General features: G+C 42.8%; 1 protein-coding gene across 2 annotated transcripts in view; it reads right to left on the bottom strand.

The window, feature by feature from the left end:
* Positions 1-24,265, bottom strand: part of abca2 (ATP binding cassette subfamily A member 2) — a 54,552-nt gene that overhangs the window by 20,123 nt on the left and 10,164 nt on the right. For both annotated transcript variants that reach the window (XM_062960280.1, XM_062960281.1), the window contains exons 9-33: positions 23,703-24,070; positions 21,305-21,464; positions 21,094-21,222; positions 20,829-20,996; positions 20,656-20,752; positions 19,374-19,547; positions 19,138-19,240; positions 18,814-18,928; positions 18,527-18,717; positions 18,199-18,349; positions 17,037-17,241; positions 16,579-16,743; positions 15,285-15,465; positions 14,362-14,574; positions 12,487-12,683; positions 12,201-12,383; positions 9,865-10,043; positions 9,652-9,772; positions 8,972-9,190; positions 7,407-7,601; positions 7,119-7,221; positions 2,811-3,160; positions 1,092-1,299; positions 681-898; positions 518-578 (exon numbers count right to left, since the gene is read on the bottom strand). In XM_062960280.1, the coding sequence (XP_062816350.1) occupies positions 518-578; positions 681-898; positions 1,092-1,299; positions 2,811-3,160; positions 7,119-7,221; positions 7,407-7,601; positions 8,972-9,190; positions 9,652-9,772; positions 9,865-10,043; positions 12,201-12,383; positions 12,487-12,683; positions 14,362-14,574; positions 15,285-15,465; positions 16,579-16,743; positions 17,037-17,241; positions 18,199-18,349; positions 18,527-18,717; positions 18,814-18,928; positions 19,138-19,240; positions 19,374-19,547; positions 20,656-20,752; positions 20,829-20,996; positions 21,094-21,222; positions 21,305-21,464; positions 23,703-24,070 (4,454 nt within the window). The remainder of the gene's footprint in view (positions 1-517; positions 579-680; positions 899-1,091; positions 1,300-2,810; positions 3,161-7,118; positions 7,222-7,406; positions 7,602-8,971; positions 9,191-9,651; positions 9,773-9,864; positions 10,044-12,200; positions 12,384-12,486; positions 12,684-14,361; positions 14,575-15,284; positions 15,466-16,578; positions 16,744-17,036; positions 17,242-18,198; positions 18,350-18,526; positions 18,718-18,813; positions 18,929-19,137; positions 19,241-19,373; positions 19,548-20,655; positions 20,753-20,828; positions 20,997-21,093; positions 21,223-21,304; positions 21,465-23,702; positions 24,071-24,265) is intronic.

The raw sequence follows: 24,265 nt of genomic DNA on the forward strand, positions 1-24,265 counted from the left end.
CTCACTTATCCAAGCCTCGCTTATCCAAGCCTTTGGATTATCCAAGCCATTTTTGTAGTCAATGTTTTCAATATATCGTGATATTTTGGTACTAAATTCATAAATACAGTAATTACTACATAGCATTACTGCATACTGAACTAATTTTTCTGTCAAATTTGTTGTATAACATGATGTTTTGGTGCTCAATTTGTAAAATCATAACCTAATTTGATGTTGAATAGGTTTTTCCTTAATGCCTCCTTATCCAACATATTCGCTTATCCAACATTCTGCCGGCCCGTTTATGTTGCATAAGTGAGACTCTACTGTAGTTAAAAGTGCTATAAGATCATGGGAGAGCACCTTGAAGTGGACCTCTTCTATGTCACGTATATGTGAGAGTGTATATATAAACATATACATATATATACTAGGCATTCATATGCACATACATATACTTTAAAAAAGAAACTGATATATATTAAATAATTTAGAATAAAATATAAGGCGAAGACCAAGGCAAAGGGGTACCTACAGGTAATCCAGAGAGAGGCTGGCGCTGGTCTTGTTCATGGGGTGGTTGGTCAAGGTGATGCCTGGAGCAGGGAAACCAAGACAAAGTGAGCTCCTCCTTGGTCTCCAGGGGAGGCTGGTCTACCTGACAACAACCCCAAGGGATGAGAGGAGGGTGGTCTCACCATAGGCGGCGGGGTTCCCTCGGCTCTTGGGGAGGTTTGCGCGGAGGATGGCGTTGTTGAGGGCATTGAGGAAGGTGGGCATGCTGTGGTAGCCCTTGTTGTTGTAGTGGGCCTGGGCGGCCCTCCGGACGGCCACCTTCCGCACCGAAGGGGGGGCCCTGGCCCCGAAGGAGGGGGGCACCACCCGCTGGACGTGGCCGAAGGTCAGTGCCCCGTACCTGCAAGGGGGAGGGAGGAGGAGAAGGGGTCACGTCGCGGGGCCCCAAACCAAGAGGAGGATCTGCCTTTAGTCTAAATGGACCCCACAAAATGGTGAAGACATGGGGGGAGAGGCACCCCGCAAATGGAATGGGGGTCCAGGGCCCTACAAAATGAGGGTCACGGGACCCCCGGGAGGGAAGGGAGCCTCGCCTGTGGAGCCGGAAGCGGTCGGAGGTGTAGAGAAGGTACTCGGAGACGTTGCGCCCCGAGACGTCTACCATGATGTCCCCGGTAACCACCTTCCTTTGGGGCGGGTGGCCACCAACACCGGAGGGGCAGGAAAATCCGGTGCCCTGCATGGAGCAGCTGCAGCGAATGGGTTCGCGGAGGAGGGAGGTGGGCGCCAAGGTTGCCATCCCTGGAAAAGGGCAAAGCAAAGAGGGGTCAAGGACACCAGCCCCATGGAAAGAGAGCTCCAACTATACATCTGCCTGGGCACATCTCAAAAATCACATTCTGTGGATTGTTCACTTTTGTCTCATGTATTTTCTTATGTATCTGGTTCAATACGGTTGGATCTTAACTCCTGTATTTGACTACGTTGTGCCTTTCCTCAAGATACAAAAGGAGAGGTAGGAATAATAAATACAGGAAAATAATACATGTAATAATAAATAGAGTAAAATAATAAATGCAATAATAATAAGATCAGAGTGAAATAATAAATGTAATAATAATAATAATAATAGAGTAAAATAAATGTAATAGCAGCAACAATAATAGAGAAAAATAATAACTGTACCATATATTCTCAAGTATAAGCTGACCCAAATATAAGCCAACCAGGACTCTCACACAAGAATAAGCTGAGGGGGGCTTTTTCAGTTTTAAAAAAAGGGCTGAAAAACTAGGCTTATACTCGAGTATATACAGTAATAATCGTACTAATAATATTGCTTGTAATATCCCCCAGATAAATGTAGACAGCTGAAGACTAGTCCAAATGGGAATACTTTATTAATAGATAAATGTTTATTTATTACATGTATTATTTTACCCTATTATTATTAAAAGGATACATAAGCACATTTACATTGAAGACAATGAGAATAATGATTTAATCAGAGTTGGACAGTCTTATCTTAAATTTGAGCTTTATGTAAATATTCAAAAACATTTAACCTACTGATGCCTCAATTAATGTAATTTTATAGGTATCTATTTTTATTTCTGAAATTTACCACCCTTGGCTTATACTGGAGTCAATGTTTTCCCAGTTTTTTTGTGGCAAAATTAGGTGTCTCGGCTTATATTCGGGTCAGCTTATACTCGAGTATATGGTATATTCCCATTTTGACGAAATATTGACAGTACAGTAGAGTCTCACTTATCCAAGCCTCGCTTATCCAAGCCTCTGGATTACCCAAGCCATTTTTGTAGTCAATGTTTTCAATATATCATAATATTTTGGTGCTAAATTCGTAAATACAGTAATTACAACATAACATTACTGCGTATTGAACTACTTTTTCTGTCCAATTTGTTGTATAACATCATGTTTTGGTGCTTCATTTGTTAAGTTATAACCTAATTTGATGTTTAATAGGCTTTTCCTTAATTCCTCCTTATCCAAGATATTCACTTATCCAAGCTTCTGCCGGCCCGTTTAGCTTGGATAAGTGAGACTCTACTGTATTTATTATTGTTATTGTTATCATTATATTCCCATTGGTGTCTGGATATTACTGGCAACATTTATGATTATTCCCATATAGAGTACATGTATCTGGACTATCTTTACTGGCAATGTTTATTATTATATTTTCCCATCTGGACTACATGAATCTGGATGATCTTACTGGCAATATTATCATTGTTATTACTCTATTTTCCCCTGAGGACTCCCTCCTTCTCTCCTTCTCTGCTTACCTCTGCTGGGGGCAGTGGGGGGCTCCTGGGTGGGGCTCCAGGGGTGGTCCTCGGACGGGGGTCCCTCGGAGGGTGCGGGGGAGGGAGGCGGGGGCACGAAGTTGGAGAGGGGCAGCCCCTGCGTGAAGGAGTCCAGGCACATGGCGTCAAAGTACTTGGCCGCCAGCAGCTTGGAGGCGTTGCTGCTCCCGCCGCTGCCGCTTCCACCGCCATTGAGGCTCCAGGCCTGGAGCAGGGGCTCCAAGGAGCCATTGGAAGCCGTCTTCAAGACACAGGTAGCCCCGACCCCGGAGGGCAGCAGGAAGGTCCCCACCAGCGCAAGGGGCCCCGCGTCCGGAGACAGGTGCAGCCTGGGCAGAGACAGAGAGAGAGAGAGAGAGAGAGGAGTGTTAGGCAGCAGTGACAAAGGCCAATGTCATCCTAGTATGCATCCAGAGGGTACACGGTGAGGAAGGAAATATCACCTAGCACAGTGATGGGCAACCTTTTGCACTTGGTGTGTCAAAATTCGCCAAAAAACCTAGTATGACTTGGGTGGTGTGTCACTTTGAGGAAAAAAACCATAATTTCGCAATATAGAATCATAGAATCATAGAATAGTAGAGTTGGAAGAGACCACATGGGCCATCCAGTCCAACCCCCTGCTAAGAAGCAGGAAATCGCATTCAAAGCACCCCCGACAGATGGCCATCCAGCCTCTGCTTAAAAGCCTCCAAAGAAGGAGCCTCCACCACGGCCCCGGGGAGAGAGTTCCACTGTCGAACAGCCCTTCTCACAGTGAGGAAGTTCTTCCTGATGTTCAGGTGGAATCTCCTTTCCTGTAGTTTGAAGCCCTTGTTCCCTTGTGTCCTAGTCTGCAGGGCAGCAGAAAACAAGCTTGCTCCCTCTTCCCTATGACTTCCCTTCACATATTTGTACATGGCTATCATGTCTCCTCTCAGCCTTCTCTTCTGCAGGCTAAACATGCCCAGCTCTTTAAGCCGCTCCTCATAGGGCTTGTTCTCCAGACCCTTAATCATTTTAGTCGCCCTCCTCTGGACGCTTTCCAGCTTGTCAACATCTCCCTTCAACTGTGGTGCCCAAAATTGGACACAGTGTGATTCCAGGTGTGGTCTGACCAAGGCAGAATAGAGGGGGAGCATAACTTCCCTGGATCTAGACGCTATTCCCCTATTGATGCAGGCCAGAATCCCATTGGCTTTTTTAGCAGCCGCATCACATTGTTGGCTCATGTTTAACTTGTTGTCCACGAGGACTCCAAGATCTTTTTCGCACACACTGCTGTCAAGCCAGGCGTCCCCCATTCTGTATCTTTGATTTCCATTTTTTCTGCCGAAGTGAAGTATCTTGCATTTGTCCCTGTTGAACTTCATTTTGTTAGTTTCGGCCCATCTCTCTAGTCTGTCAAGATCGTTTTGAATTCTGCTCCTGTCTTCTGGAGTGTTAGCTATCCCTCCCAGTTTTGTGTCGTCTGCAAACTTGATGATCGTGCCTTCTAACCCTTCGTCTAAGTCGTTAATAAAGATGTTGAACAGAACCGGGCCCAGGACGGAGCCCTGCGGCACTCCACTTGTCACTTCTTTCCATGATGAAGACGACGCATTGGTGAGCACCCTTTGGGTTCGTTCGCTTAGCCAATTACAGATCCACCTCACCGTAGTTTTGTCTAGCCCACATTTTACTAGTTTCCTTGCCAGAAGGTCGTGGGGGACTTTGTCGAAGGCCTTACTGAAATCCAGGTACGGCATTCCCTGTATCGACCCAACTCGTAACTCTATCGAAAAAAGAGATCAGATTAGTCTAGCATGACTTGTTTTTGGTAAATCCGTGTTGACTATTAGCAATGACCGCATTTGTTTCTAAGTGTTCGCAGACCACTTCCTTAATGATCTTTTCCAGAATTTTGCCTGGTATCGATGTGAGGCTGACCGGACGGTAATTGTTTGGGTCGTTCTTTTTTCCCTTCTTGAAGATAGGGACCACATTCGCCCTCCTCCAATCTGCTGGGACTTCTCCCGTTCTCCAAGAACTCTCGAAGATAATTGCCAGTGGTTCTGAAATAACTTCCGCTAGTTCCTTCAGTACTCTTGGGTGTAGCTGATCTGGCCCTGGGGACTTGAATTCGTTTAGAGAGGCCAAGTGTTCCTGGACAACTTGTTTCCCTATTTGGGGTTGGATTTCCCCCAATCCTTCGTCCATTCCGTGTTGCTGAGGTTGAAGATGGCTTTCTTTTTCTGAGAAGACCGAGGCAAAGAAGGCATTAAGTAGTTCTGCCTTTTCCCTGTCCCCTGTCGCCATCACCCCATCTTCTCCTTGCAATGGCCCTATCGCCTCCTTTTTCTTCCTTTTTCTACCAACGTAAGCAAAAAAGCCTTTTTTGTTGTTTCAATATGTATCATTTAAATAACAAAAATGTATAATTGTAATATATAACTGTACTTAATAAATCAAAAACTATTTACTACCGTTATTTCCATGTACAACAATCTATGGTACTTCTTGCAGTTTAAGTTTCACAAAGTTTCCACACTGATTTCTCTCATTCTAGTTTCAATACAGTCATGAATAATGAATAATATAATAGTAATAATATGATAATATACTACAATAATAATAGAATAATCATAAATGATATAGTAATAATAGAATATATAATATAATGATATAAAATGTATTAATAGGATAATATAATAATAGGATATAATAATAATCTATATATATATAAATGTATTGTTCATTTGTAGGATGGAGTAAACAAAAAAACAACTGGATGAAATGACACCACTTAACACTTAACAACCCAAGAGGTGAGCACTGCATGTCAGCAAAAATGGCTAGACATGTCAGTACTGACACGCATGCCATAGGTTCGCCATCACTGACCTAGCAGTTCGAAAACATGCAAATGTGAGTAGATAAATAGATACTGCTTCAGCATACATTTATTTATTTATTTATTTATTAGCGACATTTATATCCTGCCCTTCTCACCCCGAAGGGGACTCAGGGCGGTTTACAAGTATATATACATACAGTATATTATATTATATGACTATATTGCAATATTATTAGTAATACTGCATGTAATATAAATATACAATTATAATAGTGAATTATACTGTATATACTCAAGTATAAGCCTAGTTTTTCAGCCCTTTTTTAGGACTGAAAAAAAAAAAACCTTCTCGGCTTAGACTCGGGTGAGGGTCCTAGTGGGCTTATATTCAGGTCGGCTTATACTCAAGTATATATGGTATATTTATTATTTTTCTCTATTATTATTGGTATTGTTACATTTATCATTTTACTCCATTAATTATTATTATTACATTTATTATTTTATTCTATTATTGTTGTTACTTTTACATTTATTTTACTCTATTTTTATTATTAATACAGTAGAGTCTCACTTATCCAAGCCTCGCTTATCCAAGCCTCTGGATTATCCAAGCCATTTTTGCAGTCACTGTTTTCAATATATTATGATATTTTGGTGCTAAATTCGTAAATACAGTAATTACAACATAGCATTACTGTGTATTGAACTACTTTTTCTGTCAAATTTGTTGTATAACATGATATTTTGGTGCTTAATTTGTAAAATTATAACCTAAATTGATGTTTAATAGGCTTTTCCTTAATGCCTCCTTATTATCCAACATATTCGCTTATCCAACATTCTGCCGGCCCGTTTAGCTTGGATAAGTGAGACTCTACTGTATTTATTATTATTATTACATGTATTATTTTACTCTATTGTTACTAAAAGGATGCATAAGCACATTTACATTGAAGAAAATGAGAATAATGATTTAATCACAGTTAGACAGTCTTATCTTAAATTAAAGCTTGATGTAAATATTCAAAATAATTTAACCCACCAATGCCTCAATTAACATAATTTTTTGGTCTCTATTTTTTATTTCTGAATTTTCCCACCCTTATACTTGAGTCAATGATTCCCCAGTTTTTTTGTGGTAAAATTAGATGCCTCGGCTTATATTTGGGTCAGCTTATACTCGAGTATATATGGTATATATACATACAGTATATTATATCATATGACTATATTGCAATATTATTAGTAATATTGCATGTAATTGAAATATATAATTATAATAGTGAATTATAATTATTATTACATTGTATTACATCATAATATTATTATGATACATATATATATCTCTCAGATTACATATACATATATCTCAGATCAATCTATGTCTCTATGCCATCTGCCTTTCTTGGCTAAGCTGGATGGTCTCTGGGTGCCCCTTCCGAAGCCTGGACCCCAAGGCTGTCACTCACCGGTCTCCGTGCCGCTCCTCGTTGGCGAAAGGAATGAAGTTACCCTTGGGCTGCGTGTAGTTGTGGTACTGGGAGGGCGAGAGGATGAGTGGTGGGAGGTCCCCTGTGGAGAAAAGGGGATGCTGGGAGTTGTAGTCCAAGGGGGAAAGGGACCCACAGCATAGAGGCACCTTTAACCTCCAGGCCCAAGGGTCTTATGGGCTCCAATCCCCAGCATCCCTGCATAACCAAGGGCTGGGGATGCTGGGTGCTGCAGCCCAGGGGAGGATGATGATGAGGATGACTCACCGATCTCTGGGACGGAGAGGGCGACCGTCATGGCGACACAAACGAAGAAGGCGGGGAGCAGGATCTGGGAGGAGAGAGCCTTGGTGTTGCGTTTGGCGCAGTGGAAGCGCTTGACGATCAGGCCGTGGAATTGGCGCAGGCCCAGACGGAAGCCCTCCAGCCGCCAGGCCCCGCCCCCTTGCACAGGCCCCGCCCCTATTAAAGAGAGAGGGAGGAGTCAAGACAGATTCTGGGAGAGACAGTAATAATAGTAGTAGTAATAAATAAATACATGTGTTGTTGAAGGCTTTCATGCTGTGAGCTGTATGGCCATGTTCCAGAATAATAATAATAATAATAATAATAATAATAATAATAATAATAATAAAGTAGAGCCTCACTTATCCAACATTCGCTTATCCAACGCAATCTGCCTTTTAGTAGTCAATGTTTTTGTAGTCATTGTTTTCAATACATCATGATATTCTGGTGCTAAATTTGTAAATACAGTAATTACTACATAGCATTAATAATAATAATAATAATAATAATAATAATAATAATAATAATAAACTTTATTTATATCCCACCACCATCTCCCCAACGGGAACTCGGGGCGGCTTACATGGGGCCATGCCCAGAAGAATACAATATAACAAAATATAAATAAAACAACAAATCATAACACATTAAACAATACAATAAAAGAAAATATACACTACAATAAACAAAATCAAAAGAACAGTAGAACTGCGTATTGAATCACTTTTTCTATCAAATTTGTTGCATAACACAATGCTTTGGTGCTTAATTTGTAAAATAATAACTAATTTGATGTTTAAATAGGCTTTTCCTTAATCTCTCATTATCCAACATATTTGCTTATCCAACGTTCTGCCGGCCAGTTTATGTTGGATAAGTGAGACTCTACTGTATAATAATAATACAACAGCCAACAGAGTGTCTGCTGTGGACTCATCTTGTTGTGTTTCAAATAATAATAATAATAATAATAATAATAATAATAATAATAATAATAATCAGTCACATTTTATTGATTAGCCCATCGGCCATATCAAAACATTTAGCACATAGACATGCATACAACATACAACCCGTGGTACAAAACAAGTTAAAATAAACAAACTGTTAACAAGATCCCGTTCAGGATTCTGGCCGACCTTTTTTTTTTTGGGGGGGGGGGGGAGGGGGGAGCATAAAAATATAATGAAGCAAAAAAAAAAAAAGAAAGAAAAAAGAAAGAAAAAGAAACCCAGAATTAAAGTAAAATACATGATTGATGAAAGAAAGAGGGGAGGTCTAGCTACACCTGATTTAATAATAATAATAAAAGTCTAGTACTGTGTGATTTTTTTTTTTTGCACGCATCATCTGAAAATACATCACCCAGTCCTAGACACTTGGGAAGTGTTCGACTTGTGATTTTGGGATACGAAATCCAGCATATCTATCTTGTTTGCTGTGTCATAAAATAAAAATAATAACAATAAAATAATTTTTATTTATTCATTTAATTTATGGGTCTCCTTGGCTTGCAAAACTCCCTGGACTGAGGCCTGACCCACCTTGGAAGCAGCCGCTCTCAGGGTCCTGCGGGGGGTCAAACAACGGAGAGTAATCCCCATAGAGCTGTGGATGAGGCCCACCGTCATCGCCACGGAGGGAAGAGGAAGAGGAGGAAGAGGAAGAGGAGGGATCCGGCGCTGGCTTCTCGGGGCCCAAGTGGGTGCCCCGTTTCGGGTCGGAGAGGCAACGTAGGGACTCCTTTGGGGATTCCTTCATGTCTGCAAAGAAGGGAGACAATTAGAGACCCATTATTATTATTATTATTATTATTATTATTGTATGACACAGCAAACAAGATATGCTGGATTTCGTATCACAAAATCCCAAGTCAAACACTTCCCAAGTGTCTGTGATTATTATTATTATTATTATTATTATTATTATTATTATTATTATTATTATTATTGTATGACACAGCAAACAAGAGATGCTGGATTTCGTATCACAAAATCACAAGTCGAACACTTCCCAAGTGTCTGGGATTATTATTATTATTATATTATTATTATTATTATTGTATGACACAGCAAACAAGATATGCTGGATTTCGTATCACAAAATCACAAGTCAAACACTTCCCAAGTGTCTAGGACTGTGATTATTATTATTATTATTATTATTATTATTATTATTACTATTACATCCCTCCCTTCCCTCCTTCCTCTCCTTCCAGGCTGACCAGTGTCGCTGTCTTCAAGGGACTGGTCCTCCTCGGAGACCTTGAGGAAGACCTCTTCCAGGGTGGTGTCCATCAGGCCAAAGCTGGTCAGGTCCAAGGCCTCCAGGCTGTGCTCCAGGTGCTGCCAAAGAAGACCATGGGTCAGGATCAGGGAATAATGGGTGTTGCAATCCCCCTGCTCTTTCCCCCCAAAGCCATTGCTGCCCCGCTCACTTGGAAGAGCCTCTCGAAGCAGCCCTTCTTAACCGCCTCGCTGGGCAGGACGTAGGAGAGCTCCGTGTTGGTGTTGGAGGCCAGGAGGCCGGAGGCCACGAACCGCTGGACAAACTGCGTGACCCGGGCCTCGGAACAAGGGCTGACGGCCGGAGGGCAGCAGGGGGGGCTGCGGGGCTCTGCGGAGAAGATCACAACATAATAATACACTTTATTTATAATCTGCCCTTCTCCCCTTGGGGACTCAGAGCGGATTACAGCACTTACAACAGACATAAACAACCAACGCCTTTACAATCACATACACGAACAAAGGCAACAATATTATAACATTACATTATTTGTATTACCGTATATACTCGAGTATAAGCCGACCCGAATATAAGCCGAGGCACCTAATTTTATCACAAAAAAACTGGGAAAACATTGACTCCAGTATAAGCCGAGAGTGGTAAATTTCAGAAATAAAAATAGATACAGTAGAGTCTCACTTATCCAAGCTAAACGGGCCGGCAGAAGCTTGGATAAGCGAATATCTTGGATAATAAGGAGGGATTAAGGAAAAGCCTATTAAACATCAAATTAGGTTATGATTTTACAAATTAAGCACCAAAACATCATGTTTTACAACAAATTTGACAGAAAAAGCAGTTCAATACGCAGTAATGTTATGTTGTAATTACTGTATTTACGAATTTAGCACCGAAATAAAACGATATATTGAAAACATGGCTTGGATAATCCAGAAACTTGGATAAATGAGGCTTGGATAAGTGAGACCCTACTGTAGATACCAATAAAATTACATTAATTGAGGCATCAGTAGATTAAATGTTCTTGAATATTTACATCAAGCTCTAATTTAAGATAAAATTGTCCAACTTTAATTAAATCATTATTCTCATCTTCTTCAATTTAAATGTGCTTATGTATCCTTTTAATAATAATAGAGTAAAATAATACATGTAATAATAATAATAATAAAAATAATAATAAATACAGGAAAATAATACATGTAGTAATAAATAGAGTAAAATAATAAATATAATAATAATATCAGAGTGAAATAATAAATGCATTATTAATAATAATAGAATAAAATAAATGTAATAGTAGCAACAATAATAGAGAAAAATAATAAATGTAATACAGTAGAGTCTCAATTATCCAAGCCCCGCTTATCCAAGCTTCTGGATTATCCAAGCCATTTTTGTAGTCAATGTTTTCAAGATATCATGATATTTTGGTGCTAAATTCGTAAATACAGTAATTACAACATAACATTACTGCGCATTGAGCTACTTTTTCTGTCAAATTTGTTGTATAACATGATGTTTTGGTGCTTAATTTGTAAAATCATAACCTAATTTGATGTTTAATAGGCTTTTCCTTAACCCCTCCTTATTATCCAAGATATTCGCTTATCCAAACTTCTGCCGGCCTGTTTAGCTTGGATAAGTGAGACTCTACTGTAATAGCAATAATAATAGAGAAAAATAATAAATGTACCATATATTCTCGAGTATAAGCTGACCCAAATATAAACCAATCAGGATCCTCACCCGAGTATAAGCCGAGGGGGCTTTTTCAGTCTTAAAAAAAGGGCTGAAAAACTAGGCTTATACTCAAGTACATACAGTATATATGATTTTATATAGATACTAGCTGTGCCCGGCCACGCGTTGCTGTGGCGAAGTCTGGTGGTATGGGAAATAAAGTATTGAGGAACTGGTGGTAGTTAAGGTAAAGGGTAAAGGTTTTCTCCTGACATTAAGTCCAGTTGTGTCCGACTGCACACTGAAGTGGATTATATGGCAGTGTGGAGTCAAGATAATCCAGTTCAAAGCAGATAATATAAGATTATAAATGGGTTATATAGCTGTGTGGAAGGGCCTTGAGTCTACACTGCCATATAATTTAGTTAAAATCTGATAATCTGTATTTTATAGGCAGTGTGGAAGAGGCCCAAGTGAGGCGTAACTCTGCCTGTCCCCTGGGCTGAGTGGGTTGCTAGGAGACCAAGTGGGTGGAGCTTAGCCTTTGAACTGGCAGCAATTGGATAAAAACAATTATTGCTCTCCCTCTAATTAGGACTTTATTTTTGTTTTGTTTTTTTGTTGTCTGAACGTAGAGGCATGGATGAGGGGATGTGCCGCCAAGTTTAGTGTTTCTGGGATGTGTAGTTTTGCTGTTTTGTCCTAGGCCGAAATTTCATTACCCTTTTATATATATAGATTATTATTATACGTATGACACAGCAAACAAGATAGATATGCTGGATTTGGATATTATTAGTAGTAGTATTATTATGTCCATGGGGAGGGTCTGGCACTGACCGGCGCTGCTCGGGGCCTCCGACTGCTTCTTGACCAGGGTCAGCTTGTAGCCGTCCCCATAAGTGCCCTTCAGGAAGAGCGGGGACCCACAGCACTTGAGCTTCCCGTGGGAAATGATGGCAATGCGGTCGCCCAGGAGGTCGGCCTCGTCCATGTGGTGCGTCGAGAGGAGGATGGTCCGCCCTGTTTGGGGCCAAAGGAAAAAGAAGAGGGAAATAGAGGGCTTGGGTCCTCCATCATGCGGGTCCTACTTGATAGGGTCACGGCTCCTCCCCAACTTCCTTACCTGGCTTGTACTTGAGGATGAGGTCCCAGATGGCCCTCCGGGCGTAAGGGTCCACTCCGGCCGTGGGCTCGTCCAGGATGACGGCCCGGGAGCCCCCCACAAAGGCAATGGCCACCGACAGCTTTCTCTTCATCCCTCCGGACAAGGTCTGCACCAAGGAGTGGCGCTTGTGGGTCAGCTCCAGGTCCTCAATCATCCTGGAGGGACAGCAGAGCCAGGGGTCAATAATATAGTATAATAATTGTCTTGTCTCCTGTGCCATAGCAACATGCTATGCTAATTTTATATACATATATATAATATACAATAATTTATAAATATACAATATATTGTATGTACTTATAATATTGATAATATTATAATGCAATACAATATTATACTAATTAAAAATGCAATATAATATTAATTATATATTATATATTAAATGCAATATTACTAATAACATTACCATAAAATTATATAGAACAATATAGTAATTTAATGCTTATATTGTGCTATGCTAATAATATATTGTATGTACATTTGATTTGTAAGCCGCTCTGAGTCCCCTTCGGGGTGAGAAGAGCGGCATATAAATGTAGCAAATAAATAAATAAATAATATAATAATAGTATAATGATAGTATAATAATACAGTGTTCCCTCACTACTTCGCAGTTCACTTTTCGCAGATTTGCTGTTTTGCGGTTTTTCAATAAACTCTAAAAGACTATTATAAATCATAAAAAATAACAATTTACAGCCTAAGGAAGGAAGGAAGGAAGGAAGAAGCCAAAGGGAGAGAAAAGGAGCCCAAGTGGCAACGGGGGGAGAAGGAGGCAATTTATCAACACACGATTGGTTGATAAAGACTTAAAATAGTGTATAACTACTAAAATAATGTATAAATATTAAAATAAATATAGTGTTCCTACTTCGCGGATTTTCACTTATTGCGTGTGGTCCTGGAACCTAACCCCAGCGATAAGTGAGGAAGCACTGTAGTATAATAATAATATAATACAGTAGAGTCTCACTTATCCAACATAAATGGGCCGGCAGAATATTGGATAAGCGAATATGTTGGATAATAAGGAGGCATTAAGGAAAAGCCTATTAAACATCAAATTAGGTTATGATTTTACAAATGAAGCACCAAAACATCATGTTAGACAACAAATTTGGCAGAAAAAGTAGTTCAATATGCAGTAATGGTATGTAGTAATTACTGTATTTATGAATTTAGCACCAAAATATCACGATATATTGAAAACATTGACTACAAAAATGCGTTGGATAATCCAGAACGTTGGATAAGTGAGTGTTGGATAAGTGAGACTCTACTGTAATAGTATAATAATAGTATAATAATAGTATAATAATTGTAATATCATGCATTCACTTCACTTTATTTCTTAATTAGTCGCTCTCCACCAGAGTGCTCCGAGCGACTGACAATTTAAAGTATTATTCCACAATATAAAAACATTTAACATAAAAACATTCAACAGTGACTATTTGGCAGATTAGATCTGATTTACTTAAATGCACAACCAAACAGCCAAGTCTTGAGTGCTTTTCCATTGAAAGGCATTCAATGTACAACCAATAAAAAAGAAAAGAAACCAGCAAACATAGGCTGCATCTACTCTGTGGAAAAGGCTCCAGTTTGACACCATGTTAACTGCCATGGAACTCTGGGAATTGTAGTTTCTCAAGATCTGCGTCTTCTCTGCTCAAAAGTGTAGGTAGCCTTACCAAACTACAAATCTCAGGACTCCGTGGAGTTGAGCCCAAGCAGCTATGACACCACTTGATATTATGGAAAGCCCTGGGAGCCGTAGTTCCGCAAGGCCGAGTCACTGGGGATGGGGGTCAAGGGACAGGACACACTCACTTGTGCATCTCCTTGCGGAGCTCCTCTTGGGCCATGCCCTTGAGCTGGGAGTAGAACCAGAGATGTTCATCCACGGTCAGCTTGTCGAAGAGGACGTTGTGCTGCGGACACATCCCCAGGTTCTTCCGTATCTCGTCCATCTCGGTCCGGATGTCGTGGCCGTAAATGGTGGCTGACCCCGAGGTTGGAGGGAAGAGCCCGGTCAAGATGGACCTGGAGAAAGGGAAGGAAGATGTTGCCGAGGTCATGGAGGACAGCACTACAAGAAGCATCTCACCATCTCTCCTGGCAAGATGTAACTATTTAGATGTTTGTTATTTTTCCTTAGAAACCAGTCTAGAGTAGACTAGACAGCTCCCAAGCCTTTCTATCTACAATGGAATTCTTTTGAATAAATACTTTTTGAACTTTTACTGAGACTCTGCACTCCATTGCCATCCTAAGTTGAAAGGCTCTTCTTTGCTCACCCCGTGTAAGTAACTGCTGCATTTAAAAGCTTTGCTTTTGCTATTTTGCTGATTTTGGGTGGAATCTCCCCCAGAAAGGGTTAAATTGAGTCTAACCGCTCAGAGATTACCACAACAAAGACAGACACTAAATACATCTCCAATGTATTGGAGATAACCCTATCTTGGTTCTCCTCCAAACTGAGTCCCAATATTGGCCACTAGTGACAGAATAGTGAATTACAGTTAGTTTTTATACTGGAAATATGCTATTGAAAACCTGCTTCATGGGATTGTTACTTCTACAGGACTACAGCTTCTATAATACACTACCCAATGGTGGATTCTGAAGGTGGAAGCCTCCCAAATCATTTAAAAAGAAGAATAAGGAGCCTCCAAATGCCCCCTTAATAGGAGATTAATAGGAGATAGCAGCCCCACTTAAAAATTCCCCCAAAGAGGAGGGTGGTCACTTACATGGTCGTGGTCTTCCCGGCTCCATTGTGGCCCAAGAAGGAGACCACCTGGTTCTCATAGAGGTTCAAGCTCAGCTTGTTAAGGGCCATCTTCTTGTCCGTCTTGTAGATCTTGGTCAGTTTGTCAATGCAAACAACCAGCGGAAGGTGGGTGGGCTCCTCTTCGATGCCCCGGGTTTCCTCTGCAAGGAGGACAAAAAACACACACACATATATATAGCTTTCCATCTACATACATTGGGAATGACTATGGTTTTGTCCTTTCCATTGGTTCTCCTGCAACTGAACCCTAACAGTACTCTACTGACACCTAGTGGCAGACCAATAGATTACAATATCTGAAAACAATTTTTTAAATTTTATTTGGAAACAGTGAATTACAACAATAGTTTTCCTTTCCCGTCAATAGAGGAAACATGCTTGGAAACCGGAATTTCTGATGCCAAGTACCGTATATACTCGAGTATAAGCCGACCCGAATATAAGCCGAGGCACCTAATTTTACCACAAAAAACTGGGAAAACATTGACTCCAGTATAAGCCGAGGGTGGTAAATTTCAGAAATAAAAATAGATACCAATAAAATTACATTAATCGAGGCATCAGTAGGTTAAATGTTTTTGAATATTTATATAAAGCTCAAATTTAAGATAAGACTGTCCAACTCTGATCAAATCATTATTCTCGTCTTCTTCAATGTAAATGTTCTTATGTATTCTTTTAATAATAATAGAGTAAAATAATACATGTAATAATAAATAGAGTAAAATAATAAATGCAATAATAATAATAAGAATAAGATCAGAGTGAAATAATAAATGTATTATTATTAATAATAAAAACAGAGTAAAATAAATGCAATAGTAGCAATAATAATAATAATAATAATAATAATAATAATAATAATAATAATAATAGTGGTGGAGGCTCCTTCTTTGGAGGCTTTTAAGCAGAGGCTGGGGTGTCAGGGGTGTCAGGGGTGCTTTGAATGCGATTTCCTGCTTCTTGGCAGGGGGTTGGACTGGATGGCCCATGAGGTCTCTTCCAACTCTACTATTCTATGATTCTATAAAGAAAAATAATAAATGTAATAATACCAATAATAACAGAGAAAAATAATAAATGTATCATATATTCTCGAGTATAAGCTGACCCAAATATAAACCAACCAGGACCCTCACCCGAGTATAAGCTGAGAGGGGCTTTTTCAGTCTTAAAAAAAGGGCTGAAAAACTAGGCTTATACTTGAGTATATACAGTAATAATAACAATAATACTAGTGCAGGGATTCTCACCCATCCGGCGGCTCTCCATGGCGCAGGCTTGGTCCTCCTCCATGACGCTCAGCCGGGCAGCCCTTGACCAGGGCCACGTCCACTCCCACGTCTCGATTCGCCCGTTGCCCAGCCAATAAGACTTCTGCAGCGGGAAGTACCAGGGCCGGGGCAGGCCATACATGCCTGGTGGAGGGGAAGCACAACAGTGCACAGACATATTTGCATGGCCACGCCTCCTCATTTGCATAGCACCCAGCAGGGAAAAACACTAGCAGAGGATGGAATGCTTGCAATGGAAAAGCTCCCCAGGAATGTCCCTGGAAAGTGAGCAGAGCCAAGGACATGTGGGACCAGGGATCCCCGTTAAGGAACTGGTCGGAGTATGTCCCAATACTTGTATGAGACCTGGGTGGCCAAAGGAGGGACCAGGGCTCTGTGGGCCTCAGTTGGACCACCACCAGGCTGCCCACACACACCTGGGTGCACGGCCTCGATGTACCAGGTGAGGACCCCATAGACGGCGGCGTCGACGCCTAGCATCATCATGGAAAGCAGGAGGTTGAAGTCATCTCCTTCCACCGGCGACTGGCTGAGGGTGCGCCACTGGATTCCCACACCGGCCACTTCATAGAGAGCAAAGTATTTGGCGCCCAGGCCAAAGGCGGTGGTGGACATCAGTGACTGGGTGGCAAAATGAAAGAGAGAGTGGTCAGCAGGGCCACCTGTTGTGACTCAGCCTTTGTGTGACTCTGATGAGGATTCTGGGATGCAGTTTCAGGATGATGGGATTCAGGTTCAGGATGAGTTTCAAGATGACTCTTGATGGGAATTATGGGATTCAGGTGCAGAGTGTTCCTGCTGTGGGAGATGAGGAGCAGGGAGGCTTTCCCATGGAAGAAATGATGTTGTTGCTGATGATGGTTTTCAGGTGCAAGAAGCAGGAAGGGAGAGCAGCTCCCAGCCTCAGCCTGATAACACTAACGAGCCCTGTGGCCTTGAAAGCGATTATGAGGCTGCTTCTCTAGATCGGTCTAGTCGTTTGGAATTTCGGGGATTGCGCAGAAGTCTCATTATAGCAAATAAGTGGGAGGTCAAAGGGCAAAGAAATACCTTCATGTTATTCTATTAAAACAGTCTGCTGAGAGGGAAATCTTCGTCAAAGCAATTTCCTCGCTTGAATCAAGAACCAAGTCTGCTCTCCTGTATTAGCCTATAGCCTGGATGTATCCTCGTTTCTGGGACTTTAGCTTCTTTTGAAAGGACCTTGCTTCATGCATAATGTTTCTATGGATTTGTTTCTTACAGCCTTGTTTTTGTAACTATCTTTTGGAACCGAACTTTTACCTTTTATGAACTATCTTTTCCCTATTTCCTAATAAACTACAAAAGACTACGTTCTGTGTGCAGCCTGGTGTCTTTAGCACGGTGAAGCTAACCTGAGGTGCGACACCGCCAAGAAACTAAAAGCCCTTTGCCTTCAAGGAATGGGCTGTTCTTAAAAGACCCGAAAGCAAGCATGGGCAAACCTCGGCCCTCAAAGTGTTTTGGACTTCAACTCCAACAGTTCTTAACAGCTGGTAAGCTGCTGGGAGTTTGCATTTGAACCCTGGACCAAAGGGAGGGAGGCCTTCAACTCACCGCGATGCACTTCTCAAAGGCGGTGATCTTGTCATGGGCAACCTCTTCGCGGATGGCGACGTACATATAAGGGACGTAGCTCAGGAAATAGATGATGCCGCCGCACGCCGAGGCCAGCTTGGCTTTGGAGTAGAGCACTGAGATGAGGAAGCTGCGGAGGGAGAGAAAGAGACGGAAATGCACAGCCCGCCCCAGTCTGTGCTGACATTTCTATCAAAATGGGATTGGCTCGGAAATGGCCCATAGGTCAGGATGCAAACCTATTCATAATAATGCGCTGACCATTGGTCTCTCATGCCTCCCTTATTTTTTGCTTCCTGGGACTCACCAGAACATGATGGTGGCCACGGCATAAATGGCCAGGAAGAGCCAGATGATGAAGACGTCGCTGTGCATGAGGACCTTGCCGTACTTCAAGATGGCGGTCAGCGCCGTGACCGAGATGGACAGCTGGACGAAGCCTGTGATGAACCAGGCCACCCAGTGGACGGCGTTGTTGAGCCCCATCATCTTCATCACCTGCAAAGGAGGGAGGAAGAGGCGACATGCTGGAGCTTTCCTTATGGTTTGGACCAGAACCCAGAGCGTCCAGGGCCGCGGAGGGCAGGGCCTTACCTCCTTCAGGCGGTGCTCCTTTTCCGCCACAATGTGCTGGATCATCATGGCCACCGAATAGACCCAGGAGATGACCATGCAGAGGGGCATCATGTGCTCGATCACAAACAGGAAGCTGCGGGAAGGAGGAGACGTGGTATCAGCAAGGCAGGCGCAGACATCAATTTATTTATGCATCCATCCATCAATCCATCAACATATCCCTCTATGTCCTTGATTCAGGTCACTATCTTTCAATCACTGGGAGGACGGACGCTTTCCTTTCCTGGAGCCTTGCCCATTCCCAGTCTGAAGGCACAAACCAATCCATGCCCAGGGACTCACTCATCTCGCGTGTAACACGGATATGGAAACATCTGCACGTAGTTCCCAGGTTCGACAACATCGTGGCCGACGAAGGTGTTGATGATAGCACGCTCCATCATGTCTGAGAAAGCAAAAACAGTGAATGGCAGACAATGACGCATTTCTCTTTGAAGGACAGAATCTCTCTGGGTTCGGACTCGCCTCCGGACCAGGAAGAAGAGAAGGTGGGATTGAGGAAAGCTTGGGAGGCTGACCTTGGATCCAGACGAAACCATACAGGAAGTAGAACCGGCCGCCGGTGTTGGGCCCGGGCCTCCAGTAGGCCCTCCGGATCTCGTTGGTCTTCTCTGTGAAGCTGGAGTTCTGCCGGATCTTGTACATAACATGGGGAGGGAGGCTGCCATCCTTCCGGGTCTGGAAGATTACGCCTTTCGTGGGGAAGAGAAAACAGAGGCCGTTAGAGGGGTGGCCAATCCATCCAGGGCCTTCAGGGCATCGCTTTGGACCTCTGGGACCACCGCTTATCCCAGGGCCCCTCTCAACCCCGGCTGCAGGACTCTGATCACCCCAACCATGGGCATCAATGGAGCCAAGTATAAAGATTACAATCACAGTTGGTATCTCAACCAAAGATCTCAAGGGTGCCATGTCACCAAGGATCCCAGCCGCAGCTGAAAGATCTCAATGGCATCTCAATGAACGACATCATAAGGCCCTCAGCCATGAATCTTAATGGCATCTCAATGAACGACATCATAAGGCCCTCAGCCATGAATCTTAATGGCATCTCAGTTAACTATATATGAAGACCTACAACTTGGTTCTCAATGGAATCTCAATGAACAATATCTGAAGGCCCTCAACCTGGGTCTCAATGGCATCTCAGTGAACTATATCTGAAGGCCCTCAACCTGGGTCTCAATGGCATCTCAATGAACTATATCTGAAGGCCCTCAACCTGGGTCTCAATGGCATCTCAGTGAGCTATATCTGAAGGCCCTCAACCTGGGTCTCAATGGCATCTCAATGAACTATATCTGAAGGCCCTCAACCTGGGTCTCAATGGCATCTCAATGAACTATATCTGAAGGCCCTCAACCTGGGTCTCAATGGCATCTCAGTGAACTATATCTGAAGGCCCTCAACCTGGGTCTCAATGGCATCTCAATGAACTATATCTGAAGGCCCTCAACCTGGGTCTCAATGGCATCACATCACAACAGATCCCAGAAAGAGCTGAAAGATCTCAAGCTGGGTCTCAATGGCATCTCAGTAGACCTTAATTGGAATATCTCAACCATGGGCAGCCTCAGAGTCACTAAGCTGAAGTCTCTCATCCATGGATCTCAATGGAATCTCATGGACACTATCTGAAGAATCCCAGCAACGGGTCACTAAGCTGAAGAGGCTTGGCCCTGGCTCCCAAAGCCTGCAGTGCTTGGGGATGATGGGGGCAAGTGTCCAACTGGGTCGCAGACCACCAGCCCATCCTTCTCCTGGGCTCCAGAGGACAGAGTGTTACAAGGGTTTCCGTACTGGCGAAGACGGTGACATTGTCTTGGTAGGCTTGGTTGAGGGTGTAGTTGACGATGCTCTCCTCATCAGGGAAACCCTTGAAGATGTCAACGCTGACCTGAGGAAGAAGAGAGGGTTCAGGATTCCTTTCCACCTGAAGGGGGGTGTAACAGTGTGTGGGGGGTGTCCCCCACCTTGGTCATGAACTGAACCCAGCCACAGGCCGCATTGTCGATGGCGTCCAGCTGGGAGAGGAGGGCGCTGGCGTTGGGCAGAGAGAAGTTGCTCTCCAGGAAGCGGTGCAGCAGGTCGCTGTCCGAGATGTTCAGAGCCTCTGGGTGCCTCTGGAGGTCGGCCGCCATCTGCGAGGAGGAAGAGGAGGGGGGTCTCTGAAGGACCTCCGCATTGCAACCTCTCAGATGACCCAAGACCCATTCCCTTCCCAGACAGGGCCCGTACTTCGCGCAGCCGCCGGATCCGTTCCTGGAGCTTGCCTTCCTCCAAAAAGCCACGGATCTGGGCCGAAACGTTGAGCCACCCCTGGGCAAAGCGGGTCACATTGCCCACAAAGGCAAAGGTCTCATTGGCCTGAGAGGGAAGGATAGAGGGAGTTAGGACCAAACACCATTCCCATCACCCCCTCTTTCTTTCATTCTTGGGGGTCCCTGACCTTGAGGATGACCCTGTCTGCCTCGGTGCCGACGGGGGCATAAAGGATCTTGGGGTTGCTGGTCATCAGGTGGACGAGGAGCCCCAGATTGCGCTGCTCTTTGCTGGTGAAGCCTAGGGAGCTCATGTTGCCCTGTTTCAGAGCCTCTGGCTCAATGGTCCTGTGGAGGATAAGCAGATACAGATATACATAGGGATGCATAGGCTGGTCAAAGGCAATCCTTGGGATGGTTCAATCTCACCAAAACATCCTCCAATTGAATTTCGGAGGTCACTCCAAAGGCAAAAATATAATTATAGTTGTACCAAAAAGAACAGGTGAATAATGAAGAAATAAAAATTGGGAATAAAGTAAATGAGGAGGATAAAAACATGCTAAACGAAGAAATAACACAGGAAGAAGTAATTCAGGGAATTAAAGGACTGAAACAATATAAGGCACCTGGTATAGATGGATATACAGCAGAATTTTACAAGACCTTTATGCATGAGTTGGTACCATATATGGCTGCAATGTTTAATGAGGTATATATGAGAGGTATTGTCCCAAAAACATGGAAACTTTCAGAAATTATTCCAATTTTGGAGCCAGATAGACAACCAGAGCTCCCAGAATCATATCATCCAATCAGTTTAGCAAATCAAGATTATAAGATATTCATGAAAACTATAGCAAATACAGTAGTCTCACTTATCCAACATAAACGGGCCGGCAGAACGTTGGATAAGCGAATATGTTGGATAATAAGGAAGGATTAAGGAAAAGCCTATTAAACATCAAATTAGGTTATGATTTTACAAATTAAGCACCAAAACATCATGTTATACAACAAATTAGACAGAAAAAGTAGTTCAATACACAGTAATACTATGTAGTAATTACTGTATTTACAAATTTAGCACCAAAATATCATGATATATTGAAAACATTGACTACAAAAATGTGTTGGATAATCCAGAACATTTGATAAGTGAGTGTTGGATAAGTGAGACTCTACTGTATATATGAGAGGTATTGTCCCAGAAACATGGAAACTTTCAGAAATTATTCCAGTTTTGGAGCCAGATAGACAACCAGAGCTCCCAGAATCATATTGTCCGAACAGTTTAGCAAATCAAGATTATAAGATATTCATGAAAACTACAGCAAATAGATTGGAAGTTATTCTACCAAAGATTATAGAAGACCAATATGGGTTTGTTAAAGGGTGGAGTATCAGTGAGCCAATAAGAAATGTTGTTAATGCGATTTGCCATGAGACACAAACAAAAAGAAAACTGTCAATTCTAAAGTTAGATGTGTATAAAGCTTTCGACAAAGTAAACCATGAATATCTGAATAGACCAGGGGTCTCCAAACATTTTGAACAGGGGGTCAGTTCACAATCCTTTGGACCATTGGAGGGCCAGACTATAGTTGGCCACCAAGCAATAATAATAATAATAATAATAATAATAATAATAATAATAATAATAATAATAATAATAATATCAGGACCTCAAGATCAAACTGCAAAGGCTCTGGTAGATACCAGTGCAGGTGGTCCCGGTGGTGATTGGCACATTGGGTGCCGTGCCAAGAGATCTCAGCCGGCATTTGGAAACAAGACATTGACAAATTCACAATCTGCCACCTGCAAAAGGCCACCCTACTGGGATCTGCACGCATCATTCGAAAATACATCACACAGTCCTAGACACTTGGGAAGTGTTCAACTTGTGATTCTGTGATACGAAATCCAGCATATCTATCTTGTTTGCTGTGTCATACAATATAATAATAATAATAATAATAATAATAATAATAATAATAATAATAATAATGATGATGATAATAATAAAGAGGGTTGGAAGAGACCCTTTGGGCCATTGAGTCCAACCTCCTTCTGTCTTTGTGCACCAAAAGCACAAGCAAAGCACACCCCTGACAGATGGCCTCCCTGCCTCAATGTTAATAATAATAATAATAATAATAATAGTAATAATAACAACAGTAATAAAGAGGGTTGGAAGAGACCCCTTGGGCCATTTAGTCCAAACCTCTTCTGCCTTTGTGCATCAAAAGCACAAGCAAAGCACCCCTGACAGATGGCTTTCCAGCCTCAATGTTGTTAATAATAATAATAATAATAATAATAATAATAATAATAATAATAATAATAATAAATGACCTTTGGGTCATTTAGCCCAACCCCCTTCTGCCTTTGTGCCATGGGGGCTGGATAAATGGCTTCAATGGGCCACATGTGGCCCCCGGGCCTTAGTTTGGGGACCCCTGGAATAGACCATGTAAAGAACTAAATTTGGAGAATAATAAGTTTTGTTGCAACCACGTGTAGAGTAGCACTGGGGCTTCCTAGATCTGTGTCCCAATGTGGCCCGTTGCTGGGGCTCCGTACCGGTTGTTTCCGCAGAGGATGGGCTGAAGTCCGGCCCAGAGCTGGACGAAGGCGGCGCACTGTCCGCGGGGGTCTTCTGCCGCGGGGGGCTCCCTGCCCTCCTGCTCCTCCTCCTCCTCGATGGTGCTGGTGTTGACCCCCAAGGAGAAGTTGGCGCTGAGGCTGGTGGCGTTGGGGGCCGTGGGGCCAAAGGGAGCCCCTGCCCGGCCAGCGGAGGAGGCACAGGCCCCTTGGGGCAGCAGCCGGGCCAAAGCTGAGAGGACGTCCACCTCCCGCAGCATCCTCTGCAGGGCCAGCAGGTCCTCCAGTAGCGAGTGCAGGCGTCCTCCGGCGGCCTCCTCAGAGGCATTGACCTCGTCCAGTCGCAGCTGCAGACACAAAGGGGAAGGCGGAGGTGGTGTTGTGAATCAGCAACAGCACAGTCAGAGTGAGGATGAAGAAGGGAATTCTGGGTTTCAGATACAAAAGCCAGATGATGGGATGCAGGATGAATTTCAGGATGATGGCATGGGGATGGGAATTATACAGGCTGATTCAGAGGCTCGAGAAATGCCGCTTGAGCA

Source organism: Anolis carolinensis, unplaced genomic scaffold (assembly GCF_035594765.1).
Source record: "Anolis carolinensis isolate JA03-04 unplaced genomic scaffold, rAnoCar3.1.pri scaffold_7, whole genome shotgun sequence".
NCBI classification, from domain to species: Eukaryota; Metazoa; Chordata; class Lepidosauria; order Squamata; family Dactyloidae; genus Anolis; species Anolis carolinensis.